Raw genomic sequence first — 16,777 nt, 5'->3', positions numbered from 1 at the left:
AGTCTTGTGTAGTGGCTGGAACTGCTGGGCCCCTCCCACAGTTCTTCTGTCTGCACAGGCTATGTACAGCACAGTGATGATGTTGCTGCTATTTTTACACAGCAATATCTGCACACAAAATGAATTTATATCCTTGTGGCTATTGAGGTATATATTTAAATTAAAGTTTTTGTGGCCGGAGTTCAGCTTTAAAAGCTGACTTTGGCTAAATCTGATATTTCAGTTGTGAACGGTTGCTGGTAAGTGAATCACCTGCTGGCTTTTGGTATTTGTTTAGAACTACTTTTCCCACCCAGTCAAATTATGAAATGATTGTGTCATGCTTTTCCTGTATTTTATGTAGTTTAGCTGTGTGAGAGTGACACCCCCTTGCTGCAGGGAGACTTCACCCCAAGAAGCTGCAGGTGAAACTCTAATCGTTTTCACCGGAGTTAACAGTTTATAGCCAAAACCTGCGTTTTTTTTTTTTTTTTTTTTTTTCTATCGAGTAAAGAGGTTTATTTTTATGCTGTCTGCGTCCCATTGTGGATATTGCCCTTCCTTTTCTGCCCCGAAGACACAACGGGAAGTCAAAGGAAACATGCAAATTGGGGCAGGGATTCCCCTCTTGAACAGTTGAGGGTGAATCTCCCCAACAGGGAAGATATATATATATATATATATATATATATATATATATATATATATATATATATATATAATTTCTGTCTGCTCCATGTTTCTGTGATGGGTCCACTTGTTCTGCAGCCTATGAATATGTGGACCAGTGTTGAAGATGATACTCTTGTGTGTTTTTAGGTGGAACTGGAGTGCCAAGCCCAACAGGTGGTGGTGTATGATCAGAGCTCAACTGATGTCTCCTCTCTGCCCTCTGACTGTTTCCTGACGGTGCTGCTCCGAAAGCTGGAAAAGCTGTTCAGCAATGTCCACCTACTTGCAGGTAAGCATCCGGGCCCGGCCATGGTACTATAGTAGAAAATCCACCTCTCTTGCATCCTGCCACGGCTCTGGGAATGGCCAAATCTTCTATGTGGGGTGGGGGAGCCCTTACTGTGCAATTAAAAGCACACCTTTCATGTGTCTAAAGAAGACCGTGTTCACGCTTAGAAGCAGGTTGATTCTGAAACGCCGATTGATTCAGTGTCCCTGAACTAGCCAGATCCAATGCTATGTCTGAGGACCGGGTAATGCCAACTGATATTACAGGTCAGCAACTCCATCTGTGACAGATAACCGATATTTTGACAGGTCCTTGTAAAAGCGGAACTGATCTGTATCTGAGCACCTCAAACTGAATACTCCTATTTCATTAATTTTTAATATTCAAAGCAAACTCTCCCATCTATCCATTTCCCCATGCTTTATTTTAAAGAGAAGTCACTGTTAAAAACGCCCCCCTAGCATTGTTTCTAGTCGTAGCCATCTTGAGCGAGGGCAGATGATTCATATAGCATTTACTTCTTGGAATTCATCTGCCCTTAGGCCGGGCATGAAGGCAGAAGTGTGTGCTTGGCTGAGAAACCCCTCCTCCAGATGAAGGAAAAAATGCCCATGAAAACTCCAGGGATATATGACATAATTTTAGCCTAGCCCAGAAAGCAACTGAAGAAATGTAAAAAAAAAAGTGTAAAACAAGTAAATTGGAATTTACCTGTATATTATATCTATTTACTATGGCTAGCAGCATAAGGATTCAACATGGCTAATGTTGTTTGAGAGCGATTTAGTTCCACTTTAAGTCACAAAAGCATACAACTTGTTAAATTTGGGAGCTCTGATTATGCAAAATTGGGTTTTTCCCTTTGAAGTCAGAGCCCTGCCCCCTACATGCCAAAGATCAGTATGTGTGTGCCTAATAGGGCTGTAGAAAAGGGGTATCGGCTACCTCCATGTGCCATTTCCATGTACACACACAGCTTGATTATGAAGTGAAACTTTCGATAACTTTACAATTGTACATGAATCAATTCCTTGTCACAATATACAGCAGCAGCATCATCATTTTCCAAAAAAGCTCCACCATTTATCAGTAAAATAAGTATGGCCACAGCTTTTTTAGCCATACTTGGCTTCTGAGTCACAGGACTACACTCCTGTGACCCAGATTTGGCCAACAGCATTCTAAAGGCCACTGTCTGCTGACGTCCAGGCTCTGGCAGGATCCAGACTTTAAGGTCGGGATCCATCCAGAAGCCTGACTGGAAGCTGGCTTCTCCTCTTGGCACAACGGAGAGAACCGGAGCCAGCCACTCTAGCCCCCTCCTCAGCTTAGTACTCCAGTGAGCGCTGGAGGGGCAGAGCAGAGAGTGGCGACTTGTAGTCACTGCTATCTGTTCAGTGAAGACTGAGAACTGAGGTTATGTGATGTGAACGCTCAGTTCAGAAATGGGGCCCACGGGGTATTAGAGCTGGCGGGGGATCAATGCTGCAGCCATAAAAGTGAGTATGTGTATGTTTTGTTTAGATTTTTAACACTTCTCCTTTGAAGCCATCACAGATTTCCAGTGACACTGCCTAGGCTGAGATGATGTCATCAGTCTGCTGCAGCATCACCTTCCCTAGTGATTAGGCTGCAACATTTGAGAGGCTGCAGCAGGGACTGATTTGCATCCAACATGTTTAACACAGCCAAGAACTGCACAGGCACCAGAATTTACATGATTGAGCTAGCATCTTAGTCCAGGAAGAAGTTGATGACCCAGGATGATGTCTGAATATATCTGAATGTGTGTCTGAATATATATGGATCCACCTTTTGGAGAGAAAAGCTGATGAAGGCATTGTTAGGGGAGTACTGCATTCTCTGTGAGCAATAAATTCTGGTTCCCTCCTAACCTCTGCTGTCACATTAACAGGTGGATTCTACGAGTTCTACTCCTGCTACCCCGGACTGTGTGAAGGGAAGGCCTCCATGGTCCCCACCTGCATCTCCCAGCCGTGTCTTCCCATCTCCAGTGCTGGCCCCACCCGAATCCTCCCTCACCTCTACCTGGGTTGCCAGAGGGATGTCCTTAACAAGGTAAGACCAATGCAGCACAGTACATTGCATAAACAGCAAATCTGAAAGGGACTTCCTCATAATTATCATTGTGTGTGTAGTTAATGCTGAACGCCAAGCAAACAGTTAACACATAGATAAAATGCAGCTGTTTCACCTGCCAAATGATTAGAATTTTTGTCTATCCAGTCCTGAGCTTTAAACCGTTCTGCTACACAGCACAGCCCTGTGTGGCAAGAGACTTTTATTTATTTTTTTTTCTACTGTAGTTCAGTTACGCTTGCAGGTCTTGTACCTTCTCCAGCCTGTGTTTGGACAGTAACAGAAGAAGCAGCAGCAAATTGATGAACCCATGTCACTCTGTTCTCTACTCCTATCAGCACGCTCCTAGTAAGCATATGAGCAGTGCAGCCAGGGGCGGCCTGTGCGTTTGGGGCACCACCCTCCCTATCCTTGCCACCCCCTATATGCAGTGGATAGATTCATGCATAGCATGAATCTATCCATGGCCGCCCCCTATTCATGTGTCTGGCCCCCTTTTGGGTCACTAGGCATATGAATTAGAGTGGCCAGGGTTTTTTTTTTTTTTTGAAGAACCTGATTAGAGCCATAGGTTCTAATAGGCTTCAAAATAGGGTGGACTCGGGATGCAGAGCATTGCGTCTGGAGCCCACCCAGGCGTGTTGCAACAGAGAATGAAAATTCGCTGTTGCAACACTAATCCTCCTCCCAGCCAATCGGGAAGCCTATATGAAACCAGTTACCTGATTGGCCAAAACGTCAGGCACTCCTATTGGACGCCTAGCGCCAGGAGGAGGATAGAGAAGACACAGCGAAAGCTGCTCTAGGAGAGGAGACCGGAGCAGGTTTCCCAGAACCTGCCACTCTCACAGTCTGCATCCATGGTAATTACAGCGGGTGGTGTGTGTGTGTGTGGGGGGGGGGGCTGTGTTAGTTCGTGGGGTGGGGGGTTGTTTGCCACCCCCCCTAAAAAAAAAAAAAAAACCCCCACCAGCCACCACTGAGTGCAGCACAACTGATTGGCTCCTTGTGCTACTTCTTTCTCTGCTGCACATGCATTGCAAGAAGCTGATACCAAGTCGTGATCAGGTACTTACACCGATTTGCATTAAAAATATGCATTTGATGATTATAGATGTGCTTTATTTTGTGTCGTTAAGGATTCTTGCACACAGGGCATGCAGCCGATGTGCGTCCCTCCTGTCGCGGTATTGCATACCCTAAATGTGACTACCAGTTGGTACAGCGTTCAGGCCTGTCCACTTGCAGGCTGCCTTTAGCACTGCATTTGTCCCTCCTGGGCACACTAAAATGCTGGGAGGGATGCTCCTGTATGGAAGGGGCCTTTTTATATGTACCTGGAGTTCAGCTTTAACCACTGGTGAAATTCTCTTCTTGATTCAGGAGGCACATCGTCATAATTTATATACAGTCCCTTTTTCTGGAATGGTAGCTGGCTAATTGGGCTTTCTGTAGAGGGAAATGGTGTTTTATAGCTGTCCTGAAGTGAGATTGTGTTTTTCAGGGGAGCTGAACAAGCATTGCATGCTATCACGTTTTAATTATTAACATATGTGGAAGACCAAATTTGAATTAAAATCTTTTTATAGATCTGAATTTTAAGGCCCATTCAGACCTTGGTGTCCTTGTGCATAGCTTTAACACATATGCGTTAATGCAAGTTATTTTAATGTGCATTGATTATGGCAGGCCATTCGAATGAATGAGCCCGATAAAGCACCAAAAGGTCAAAAATTGGACATTCATCATTTTTGCAACCCAGTGCATTGCCGCGCTTTGTAGTGTGTTGGCGTGCTTTATGGTGCACTGCAAAGCATGTGCATTGAAGATGGGTTATATAAATATGAATGGCTTGAATATAATGATTGAGTTTGTAAACATGGCTGTACCTGTTGGATCTCACAAAGACTTGCCCTAGATGGACTAGGTTCTGTGTTTACAGTGGAGACTCCAGTTTTTTTTATTTCTCTGTAGATTTGCACTGGAAGTCAGAAACAGGGCCAGACCAAGGTGTAGGAAGAAAAGACAGCTGCCATGTGGGGGTGCTTCAGCTGGAGGGGAGAGCAAAAATGTCAGGACCTGCAACTGAAGCCGCTGAAGTAGTTCACAGTTAGTGGTTCTAAAGGCTGAAGGTTTTTTACCTCCATCAGCATGTGTGCCTGGCCTGGTATTTTTGGTCACGTAGAGAAAATGTTAATGTCTATCATTTCTGGATTGGGGTGATGTCTCTAGCTCGCCCACTTCTTGGTGCCCTTCTTACCGCATTGCCCATGTTTCACATCCAGGAACTGATGCAGCAGAATGAGATCGCCTTTGTGCTGAACGCCAGCAACACCTGCCCCAAACCTGACTTCATCTGTGACTCCCACTTCCTGCGGGTTCCTGTCAATGACAGCTTCTGCGAGAAGATCCTCCCATGGCTAGACAAGTCTGTGGATTTTATAGGTGAGCAGTGAGAAAAATATTGGATAAGGCGATGAACTAGGAAAAAATGTTATATAAACAAAACGTGCAGATGGAAGCTCATCCCTGATCTGCAGATTACTCTATTTACTTAGATACAAAAGTAACAATGTTTTTTTTTGTCTGAACAATGTTTATAAACACTTTGTCAAATGGTCATTTATTGACAGCAGGATCTTCCACAGCTGCTGTATTTACACAGCAACTCTTGAAAGATCATTACCACAGTCGGGATCATTTCCATTGCCGGTGTGAGGAAAGGCTGCAACAGCAGGGGAGAAGGTCAGGATGTACTTCAATGCAGTTTTTTTGGCATGTGTAGTACTACACCCAACTGGCTAAACTGAACCCTCCTACTTCCACGACTTCTGGAGAAACTTTGTGAATTGGGCCACATACCAAGAGTGTATGATAAATCCACCCTATTCATTATGGCCTTCCCAGCATCAGCACATTGTCCTTCCTCTTCAATTCCTGCCATGCCTTGACCTGCACACAAAAAAAAAGTATAAAGACAATGTAACCATAATTATAAATGGTCTCCAGGCAGCGCTCGCTGTCAGCACTCCTGGAGCACAAACCAGGATGTTTCTGGTATGCCCAAGGTCTAAAACTTGCAAATAATGTTTTTTGAAAATCTTTTTTTATCCCCTGGAATAAGCATTTGGTATAGATCATGTTGAGATTTTCAGCTGACATTTACTTTTCTTCTTGCCACAGAAAAGGCCAAAGCCTCTAATAGCCGGGTCCTGGTCCATTGTCTGGCTGGAATCTCTCGCTCAGCCACCATCGCTATAGCGTATATAATGAAGCGGATGGACATGAGCCTGGATGAAGCGTACAGGTAAGTAACTTTCTTTTCTGCTGCCTGCACACCTAGGTTCTATCAGACCTCCTAAAAACCCATACAAAATAACCATACTGATATTGCAAATCATTTTTTTCAGTCAAACAGATTCCTTTACCATCCAATTTGTCTTGCAGTCATTGTTTCCATTTGTTTAGCGACCATGTCACCTACTGGTTCATGGCTTCCTGATAGACCTTGCCTACCCTTGTTAAGTTGCTCTAATGGGGGGACTTCTAGGTATGTGGAGTTTTTGACTATTCGCCCGACCTCAACACAGTCACATGGGGGGCAGAGGCAAAAGTGCGTTACGACTAGAGAACATCTCATCCCTATCAAAATCATAGGGGAGGTGTTCAGATAACTAGGAACAATGTAACTAACACAAGAGCAGCACAGGAAGTCAGCTGACAAGATTTCTGGCAGGATTAAGCGATAAGTTAAAAAAAATCGAGCACGTATAACAAAAATGTTTTTAACCGCTTCCTGCCAGCAGGGCGTACATGGACGTCCTCTGGTTACAGTGGTTATATCGGGATGATGCCTGCACCTACAGGCATCATCCCCGTATTGATCTTTTTTAGCCGGCGATTCTGTACAAGGCAGAAGTGATCGAGTGGCTAATTAGCCACCCGATTACTTCTGCGGGTGGTGAAAGGGGGTGACAGCCACCTCCCGCCGGCATCTCTCCTGGGCTTTTCGGTCCCATTGCGGCGGCCGGAAGCAATTGCGGCAATGGCTGCCGTGTACAGAAAGTTATTGACGTCGTTCCCCTCGCTCTGTAACCCCCGGAGACCGGGAGCGACGAGTAGTTTGTCACTTCTGGTTCCGCCCCTTTTGTTTACCTGGCCACGGACGGCCTAGCAAGTAGCAGATCAGACTCTCCATAAAGAAGAACTGTCACGGCCCATGCTATCACAAGAGATGTTTATTCATCCCTTGTGATGGCTATAAAGTTATTGTAAATAATAAAGAAAAAATTGAAAGCGCCCCTGTCCCACCGTGCAAATGCGAACGCATACCTTACTCCCGCACGCACATGTAAATGGCGATCAAATACACATGTGAGCTATTGTCGTGAACATCAGAGCGAGGGCAATAATACTAGCACCAGACCTCCTGTGCAACTCTAAACTGGTAACCTGTAAAGGCGTTTAAATCGTTGCCTAAGGAGAATTTAAGCACCGTAGTTAACCGCCATTCCACGGGCAGACGCAATTTTAAAGCTTGACATGTTGGGTATCTATTTACTTGGCGTAACATCATCTTTCACATTATACAAAAAATTGGGTAAATTTAGTGTTTTATTTATTTTTTAGGGAATTAAAACAATTGTGTTTGAAAAAACGCTGCGCAAATACCATGTGACATAAAAAATTGCAACACCCACCATTTTATTCTATAGGGCAGTGATGGCGAACCTTGGCACCCCAGATGTTTTGGAACTACATTTCCCATGATGCTCACCTACACTACAGAATGCATGAGCATCATGGGAAATGTAGTTCCAAAACATCTGGGGTGCCAAGGTTTGCCATCACTGCTGTAGGGTCTCTGATATATATATTATATTATATTTTGTTTGGGGGTTCTAAGTAAATTTCTAGCAACAAAATGTAGATTTTTGCATGTAGGAGTTAGAAATGGCCTGGATGGCAAGTGGTTAATAAAATATTTGACCGACCAAAAGGATTTACATAACCATAAAGTGTATCTCTGCAGTCCTTAAGCAGGGATGCTAATTACAGTCCTTAATATACACATGATCACTAGTGTTGGCATTCCTGAATCTAGGTGAACTAAACTTCGTTAAATAACAAATCTGTATATGTGTTTGTGTGTGTCTTTACAGTGGGTATAGAAAAAAAATCACCCCCTCCCACTCTTTGCAGAACTGCTCAAGTTCTGCAAAGTTAGTTATATTTGATGGTGACCTTTGTGGAAGGTAGCCTTCAATTAATTCCACAGATTTTCAATGGGATTAAAGTCTGGTCTATGACTAGGCCACGCAAGGACATTTACCTTTTTCTCCTTCAGCCACTGTGTGGTAATTTTTGCTATGTACTTTGGGTTATTGTCATGTTGGAAGGTAAACCTTCTTCTCATTGACCACTTTATGGCAGAGGGCAGCAGATTTTCCTCAAGAATTTGATGATATCTTGCCTCATCCATTTTTCCATCTCTCCTGACAAGTGCTCCACTCCCTGCTGCAGAGAAACACCCCCATAACTGGATATTACCACCTCCATGCTTTACTGTAGGAATGGTGGTATTTGGATGGTGAGCTGTATTGAATTTTCACCAGACATATAGTTTGGTGTTGAGGCCAAATAATTAAATTTTAGTCTCATCTCACCATAACACCTTTCTCCATGTGGCCTCAGAATCTTCAAGGTGCTTTTTTTAAGGTGGTCAGATTAAAATTGAATTATTTGACAAATGGCAAATATTGCAAAGTCTAGATGTGCAAAGTTAGCCTCGGTTTACATTGGGACGACTTGTCAGGCGACCTAGGTCGCCTGACAAGTAGCGTCCCGTTCAGTACAATGGAACTGTTCTAATCGGAGCGACGCAAGTCGCTCCGACTCAGAAAAAGGTTCCTGTACGACTTTGGGGCGACTTGCATAGACTTCTATACAGAAGTCGTTTTGCAAGTCGCCCAGGCAGTCGTGTGCAGGTCGCCTCGGTGAGGCGACCTGCAAGTCATGCCGCCTCTGGTGTGAACCAAGGCTTAGTATAGACATATCCCAACAGACTAAAGGCTGTAATTAAAGCAAGGTGTGTTCCAACCAAATACTGACATAAGGGAAGGGGATCCTTTTTCCAACCTAGTAAATCTGTTTTAGAATTTTTTTTTTTTTTTTTTTTTTCTGTCATGTTGGTGTTCTCTTTTTACTTGGATGTTATAAGGTGCACTAGTAAATACAGCTGGATAAAACAAAAACTGTGTCTGTCTTCATTTCAAGCTGCAAAGCAACAAAATGTGATTATTTTTAAAGGAAGGTGATTCTTTTCTATACCTGTGTGTCTAAATCTTAGAAGTGGGGGTGGAGACTTCAGGGGAGCGTGTCAGCAGGAGACGAGGAGAAAGCAGTACGCTATCTTCCCAGTGAAGAGCTGTGCAGGGGGCGTGTCAGCATAAGTCTCATCATTGGAAGACAGGCAGGCTCTTCTCCCAGCACAGCCAGAAAACTGACCAGGCTGGGATGGATGTGCTATCATGCTTAGTGTTGTCAGTTTGAAATGGGAAAGCGGGGCAGGATCACCAGGTCTTTCACACAAAGGAAGAAATACAAGGATAATGGGATATATTTTAACACAAGTACATGGTACAACAGACAAATGTATAGTACAGTAATATGAAATGGGGTAACGTACTCTTTAAGGTTACTTGCCACAGAATTTGGAAGCAGATGACAGCACACAGGTGTTTTTTCTTTCTACTTTGTTTTATAACAATATCTGAGACAGCAGAGGGGCTGTGGTGACCTTCCTTTTACTTTTTTTTTTTTTTTTTTTTTTTTTCTGCAGGTTTGTCAAGGAGAAAAGACCAACAATCTCACCGAACTTCAACTTCCTGGGCCAGCTACTGGACTTCGAAAAAAAGATCAAAACTCAGGGTGATCAGGCGCCTGCCGCCATCTGCAAACTAAAGCTGCAGCTGGAGCTGGGCTGCAGTGCCAATGAAAACCACCTCCCTCCAGCTGCCATAGAGGTGCCTCAACCACAGAGTCCACAGCAAGCTCACCCTACCTCACAAGAGCCACAACAAGCCTTGTACCTCGAGGAGGCTCCACTCCTGCAAGGCCTCAATGGACTACATGTGTCACACAGGGAGGACAGCAATAAAATAAAGCGCTCTTTCTCCCTAGACATCAAATCGATATCTTACTGCGGCCTGTCTGCTGCAGCATCGCTTGTTTCTGCACCAGAGGACAGCAAAGAGTTCTATAAACCTGCGGCATCCATGGAGGGTGGCAGTAAGATGTGCCAATTCTCGCCTGTGGAGGAGGTCTCGGAGCAGACTCCAGAGGCCAGTCCTGATCGGGAAGAGGCAAAGAGGGTCCCGGAGACACCCGCCAGTTGTCGGCAGACTGAAGAAAAGCACCGACAAGCACAGCAGACATCATCTCGAAGCAGCTTCCTGTCTCAGCGCTCTTTGGCTGCACCCCTTTTCCGCAGCGGCAGCATGGAGGACCACCGCAAAACTAACTTCCTGTTTGGACTGTCTAGCAGCCAGCAGCACCTGGCCAAGCCAGCGTTGGGCCTTAAAGACTGGCATTCTGACATTTTGGCGACTCAGGCCTCCTCGCTTACAGGCAGCTGGTACTTCACCTCTGATGCCCCCTCGCACTTTTATTCCGCCTCCACATTGTACAGTGCTGGTGCCTTTGCAGCCTACAGCTGTGGCCAGCTGCCCACAGACCCTTCTTGCGCAGTGCGTAGGAGGCAGAAGCCCTGCACCCGTGGGGACTCTAGGCGCAGCTGGCACGAGGAAAGCCCTTTTGAAAAGCAGTTCAAGCGCCGCAGCTGCCAGATGGAATTTGGGGAAGGTCTAGTGGACAGCAGGTCCCGGGAAGAACTGGGCAAAGTAGGCAGCCAGACTAACTTCTCCGGGAGTATGGAAGTCATTGAAGTGTCTTGAGACCCGCCAATCGCGGTGGGGGGGGACTGGGAGGAGCCAGCAAGCTGGACTTCTTGGGTGTAAAATTTAAATTTTATTTTTGTGCTCATCTTGTTCCCTGTGAAATCTGAATGTTGTGTTTAGGGAAACTCACTATGAAAATGTTGTACAGATGCTATTGGTTGGGTAGCCGAAATCTATTCTGGTTTTGTTTGGAGCCTCCAGAACATCGACGTACGATTTGAAGATGTACGGTTAGAGCAGGCATAGAGAGCCTTGTCGAGGAACTACAAGTCCAAGCATGCCTTTTTAACAGAAGCATGCTGGAACCTGTAGCCCCTTTTGGCTGGTGGGACAAGAGTACCGCCTGCCTGGACTACAGTGGGCGCTGTTTGGCGATTTGGCACATGAACTCTTTATACACAGCACTTGACATGAACAGAGTTGGTACTCATCGAAACTCTCTTCAATTCCTGAGGGCAAATGTGTGTTTGTTTTAGTTTCAATTTGTTTTAAATTTGAAAGAAAAAAAATCGTACCAATTGCAGTGATATGTAACCAAAACAAGAGTCTTGATTTTAGGAGGTGGTAGCAGCTGAAATCTTAATTTTAATCACCTTATAGCTGGGGTTAGAAGGAAAATTCTTCCTCCTAAATATTCTTTTTTCATAATAAAATGTGTTAAGCTGGAATCTTTAGATTTGTTGGAAAAGGAATCGGACGCCTGAGGTCAGAGGCTGTTCGGAGGAAAAGGGATGCAAATTACATTGCCATCCTTTACCAGGCTTATAATATAGGGAACATTTTGCACGTCTGATGGTGGCAGATGGTGTCATTTTTTTTTTTTTAGCCCTCCTAATCTTGATTTGTTGCCATGTATGCACTAAGGACACCTTTTTAAGGGTAAATGAACACAAGCAAGTTACAGGTAGATGTACAGCGTGACTGAGATACACAGAAATTCAACATTTCTTGCTGCATCTTTCTTCAGGTCCAAAGTAAACTTGTCACAAACCTTCTGTACCTCTGCATATGATCCAAAGAGTGTATGCAGAGGCAACATTTCATGAAAATGGCCTATTAAAGCAATTATTATTGCCACAGATCTAAATAGATGAGGTTATGTGCAGATTTTGACACTTGCTGTAAAGACTAAGCTTGGCCCTGCCTCCTTGTAGGGCTCCCTGTTGGTCCTTTAGAACCTGCCACAAGGTAAGCCGAGGTTAAAGAAAAAAAAAGGGGGGGGGGGGGTGGAGTTTAAATCCGCTTTAAGCTTAACTACCGTTTGTAGATGTTCTGCAAAATTGAAACATTTTCACCTTTTTGAAGTTCAGCTTCACTTTATGGGGTGTGTTTAAAGTAGTATTAAACCCTCCAGCCCAATAAAACAAGCATAATTTCAGTAAATTATTTGTTAAAATTCACAGTACTTGCAGTTTACAGCTCCTGTCTCAGTGCTGCCTCCTTAAACTTCTAGTCTTCACAGGAAGGTGTCAACAGGTGGACAGTGCAGTCTCAAGCCAGTCCGTTAGCTTGTCAAATAAAAGGGGGAGAAGGAAGGAAGACCAAGGGAGTATCTTGCCATCCTAGGCTTTTGGGCTGTGTTTTTCTATTGATGCACACAAAGTAGGAAGAAAACTCTAGTCTCCAAATGCAAAGGTGACTCCATAGGACACTGCAAAAGAAAGGAGACACCCTGAACCAGGAAACCTAGAGCAGCAGTCATGGCACCAGCTTAATGTCCCTGAACACGCAGGGCACTAAACAGTGATACCACTCAGTATAGCAATCGGCCCCGCTCAGTGAAATGCTGGACACTGCACCTGTCCCTCCCGGGCGCACTGCAGCTAGACAGCCCCATGTGCAAGGGACCTTGGGAGGGAGATTAGGGCCAAGGATCTTAAGCATCATACACATGGTACGACTGTTGGCCAACCGAGCGAGCGTCTGATTTTTGTCAAAAGGGCGTGTGCCAGGATCTTGTCTTGCATACTAACGGTACACAATTGTCGTTCCACAAACACGAACGTAGTGATTTACTACGAGGAATTTCATCTCTTGAAAAAACTGGACGTCAAACTGTTGTCCACCGAAAATGTACTGGTCTGCCATCCAACATTTGTTGGCGGAAAATTGGACAGCAATTGTTACGGTAAGATTTTAGGACAGTCTGTCAACGGACAATCCCCTGCCAACAATCGAACCGTGTGTACGAGGCTTGACTCAGCTTTTCCAGATCCAGGAAATGTTATATTTGCCTGTTATCTGTGAATAAAATGATTGTTGTAACATGCCATTTTAAGTGTCGCTATCCTCCGTTTATACATGTATTATTTTTTATTTTTATTTTTTTTTTATTAATAGGTTCCTTTGAATGATCTCTGGTGACAAGTTTTCTTGCTGACCCCAATAAAGCAGCAGAGATGAACTTCTTTTTGGGGGGGGGGGGGGGATTTATCAAAACTGAAGCAGACAGAATCTGGGGCAGCTGCGAATGGCAACCAATTGGCATCTTGCTTTCATTTTGAAAGCTTAATTGAACAAGAATACAGAAACTGATTCTCTCTGCTCCAGTGTTTATATATTCCCCCCTGTTGAGTGTTCTGTGGATTTTTTTTTTTTTTTACCTGACTTGCATACATGTTTTGCATTTGTGGCTAAGAGGGTATTGAAGTTCAGAGGAACATCTTAAAAGGCAGACAACAAACATCAGATGGAGTTCACCAGTGGAAGCTTATAACCAGTGCACTTTAGTTGGTGGTTTGAGTGGCATGCTAGAATTTGTTGTCATTTTGGGGGATGTTGGTGGGTTGCTGGCACTTGAGGTAGCCATACACTATACAACATTGATTTTACAATCGCCTTTAGATTTACCAAAAATATATAATAGGAGGACACACCTAATCTATCCAGTCAGCTGTATCCATTCTGGCAGGCTCGTGCACTACATATTTGATGGTAGATCTAAAGGAGATTGTGTGGTGAACTATAATGTGGAACTGATAAACCTAGGAGGGTACAGCTGCCCTGTGAGTGGCAATTCAGATGGTGTATGTAATGTTAGGCCTGCCATTGACTAGCTAATCATAAATGAGGACTGAAGTTTTTGGCTCTAGATTGGGATATACCTGTGCAAGATTTCTCAAGGTGTATACCTGGCTCTAAAACAAAATGGAGAAAACCGCCTGCACAGAAGCAATGTTCGTTTATTTGCTATAATTTAGTTTTGGTGAATTTTAACTTGAATATTGCTTCAGCCGGGAACTACCTTGTTGACTGTGAACATTTTCACTAAACAGCTGCCTGAAAGAAACTCTGCCATTGATAAAACCACAAGTACCCCAGGTCTAAGGTTTTTTTTTTTGTTTTGTTTTTTTTTTTGTTTTTTTTGTTTTTTGTTTTAACCAGTGGGTTGAGCAAAAAAAAAATTATCTGATTCCCCCAGCCACACATTTGATGTGGATGAGGGTATCCTTCCCGCTGCGTTATTGTATTCCGACAGCTGGGAGACTTCCCTGCCATCACAATATAGTGACCAGTGTCACCAGTTATAGCCAGCGGCACTGATCATTCGGGAAAAACCCAACAGGCTCGTTGTACACAGTTGATCTGTAGATCGCCTTGTGCACAACCATCTAGCCCAGTGATGGCGAACCTTGGCAACCCAGATGTTTTGGAACTACACTGCAGAGTATCATGGGAAATGTTGTCTGGGGTGCCATCACTGACCTAGCCCATACTTGGATCAAAATTTAGGCGGTCCCGGCTGAATTTCGATCCTTAAGGAGTGCAACCAGAGGAGAGAGACTATGGGGAGATAATCGAAACTTCGGTTGTTCACGTTCAGTTAATTGTACGTGTTTTTGCGGTAAAGACCCAATTTATCACTAAAGGGAAACAGGTCAAATAGAATGTTAAATTCCCTCTAGCGTGACTCTCTATTATGCAATCAATGAAATTATATATATAAAAAAAAAAAAAATAATAATATATATGTATATAGCACAAATTTCCATTCCAGTTTTAATTAAACCTGTTTTCTAGATCACGTAGCTTTAAACAGGGCCACACACAATGCCTGCTTCCCATCCATATGGCCCTGGAACACTGGCTCACTTTGGGGCTGCTGTAAAACGGATAATAGATGACAAAACTTTTACTAAGTAGATTAAATCCTTCACTTGGGTAGAAAAAAGATGGCTAAAACATGAAATGGATGATATACCATAGTAAGCAATGTGAGATCCCTTTTATAATATTTTTCTACCCTCTGCTTACAGCTCGTCATTGGGCCGAGCAGAAAGGAGACCTCAGTGATTGGCAGCAGTGTGAAAAGAACTAATGTGACTGATCACCAAAGTATATACAATATAGATGATTTAAATGTGTTTTAAGTTGCGTACTAAAAAATAGATTTACTAAATAATGAAGATTATAGCTAAACTCCAGACAAACAGATATACACACACACACACACACACATTGTACAAGCTGTTTTACCTTCCAAACGATTTGATTTTCTGTCCATCCAGATACACAAAACTCTGCTACACAGCATTGTCCTGTCTGGTAGGGCAGGAGACTCGATTATTCCCTGCTGCACTTCAGTAACACTTCAGGTCTTGTCCCACCCTCAGGTCTTTGACTGGATAATAACAGAAGGAGTCAGCTGAAAGCTCAACTCTATCACTATTATTCTCTTCTCATCAGCATGTTCATTCTCGGCACATGAGCTCACCTGTCACTCTGTTCTCTCCTCCTATCAGCATGTTCATCTCTAGCACATAAGCACTGCAGCACAACCGACTGTCTCCTTGTGGTACTTCTTCCTCCCAAAGTCTGAGCGCTGCTGTGCAGGGATTGCAAAAGGCTGATACCAGGTCACAATCAGGTTGCATTTAAAATATACATTTGATGTATTGCTGAATACAGAGCTACATTCATTTGTATTATTTATATCTGTCTAGGGCCAGTTCGCACATGTGCATTGTCCTAACACTTGTATTGAATGTGAATTATCAACTTTTTTTTTTACATGCGTTGTATTAGGAAGGCGATTTGTTTTAAATGGGCTGCAACCCCAAATGCACGCCTCACCTTTCTTAATGCAATACACACTGTTCAGATCTGTGTATTACAACCAGTTGGGCTGCTATTCAAAATGATTGGCACTACAGTACACACATTGCTGTTTGTGGCAATGCACAGTCAAATATATATATATATATATATATAATTTTTTTTTTTTTTTTTTTTTTTTTTACAGTGCATTAGTGCTACACACCAGTGTGAATGGACCCCTAAAGTGCCCCTATCCTTTTCACATGATTGGGTCTATGATGCAAACTGTTTTACTAGCCTGGCACAAAACCCTCTGGTCTCGGTGGAAGTGGTTATTTTATTAGCCAGCTTTCTGGAAACAAACACATTTGTGGCTTTTCCTGTGATGAGATTGCAAAGGTGCAACAGAAAGCTGAAATGGAGTGCCTTTAACAAATACACTGAACCGAACCAGAATTGGACATCTGTCACACCCTCAGATCCGGGGACACCAAGTCAGAGTTTCATGTCCCCCTTTCCCACCCACGACAATGCAGAATAGTAATGATCCAGGTACATGTTGTCATAGAGAATGTCGGTTGCGTGCCTTTTTCTTGTTACATTGTGTGATAAAACGCCCATTGTGTGAGATGTGGATCTTTGTATGGTTTGTCACAGGAGAGATCTTTCCAATCATTTCTCTTTTTCAGGGACTCGAAATGTTTGTTCTTGTTTTGTGTGTTTTTTTTTTTTTTTTTTTTTT

At 43.6% G+C, this 16,777-nt stretch overlaps 1 protein-coding gene across 1 annotated transcript in view; it reads left to right on the top strand.

Moving 5' to 3' along the window:
- DUSP16 (dual specificity phosphatase 16) overlaps positions 1 to 16,777 on the top strand; it is a 49,201-nt gene extending 32,424 nt beyond the window's left edge. The window contains exons 4-8 of the mRNA XM_073621519.1: positions 799 to 940; positions 2,856 to 3,019; positions 5,326 to 5,485; positions 6,224 to 6,347; positions 9,882 to 16,777. Coding sequence (XP_073477620.1) covers positions 799 to 940; positions 2,856 to 3,019; positions 5,326 to 5,485; positions 6,224 to 6,347; positions 9,882 to 10,995 — 1,704 coding nt within the window. The 3' untranslated portion in view covers positions 10,996 to 16,777. The remainder of the gene's footprint in view (positions 1 to 798; positions 941 to 2,855; positions 3,020 to 5,325; positions 5,486 to 6,223; positions 6,348 to 9,881) is intronic.

The sequence above is a fragment of the Aquarana catesbeiana genome, linkage group LG03 (genome assembly GCF_042186555.1).
Source record: "Aquarana catesbeiana isolate 2022-GZ linkage group LG03, ASM4218655v1, whole genome shotgun sequence".
Taxonomy (NCBI): domain Eukaryota; kingdom Metazoa; phylum Chordata; class Amphibia; order Anura; family Ranidae; genus Aquarana; species Aquarana catesbeiana.
This window is presented reverse-complemented; position numbering and strand designations above follow the sequence as displayed.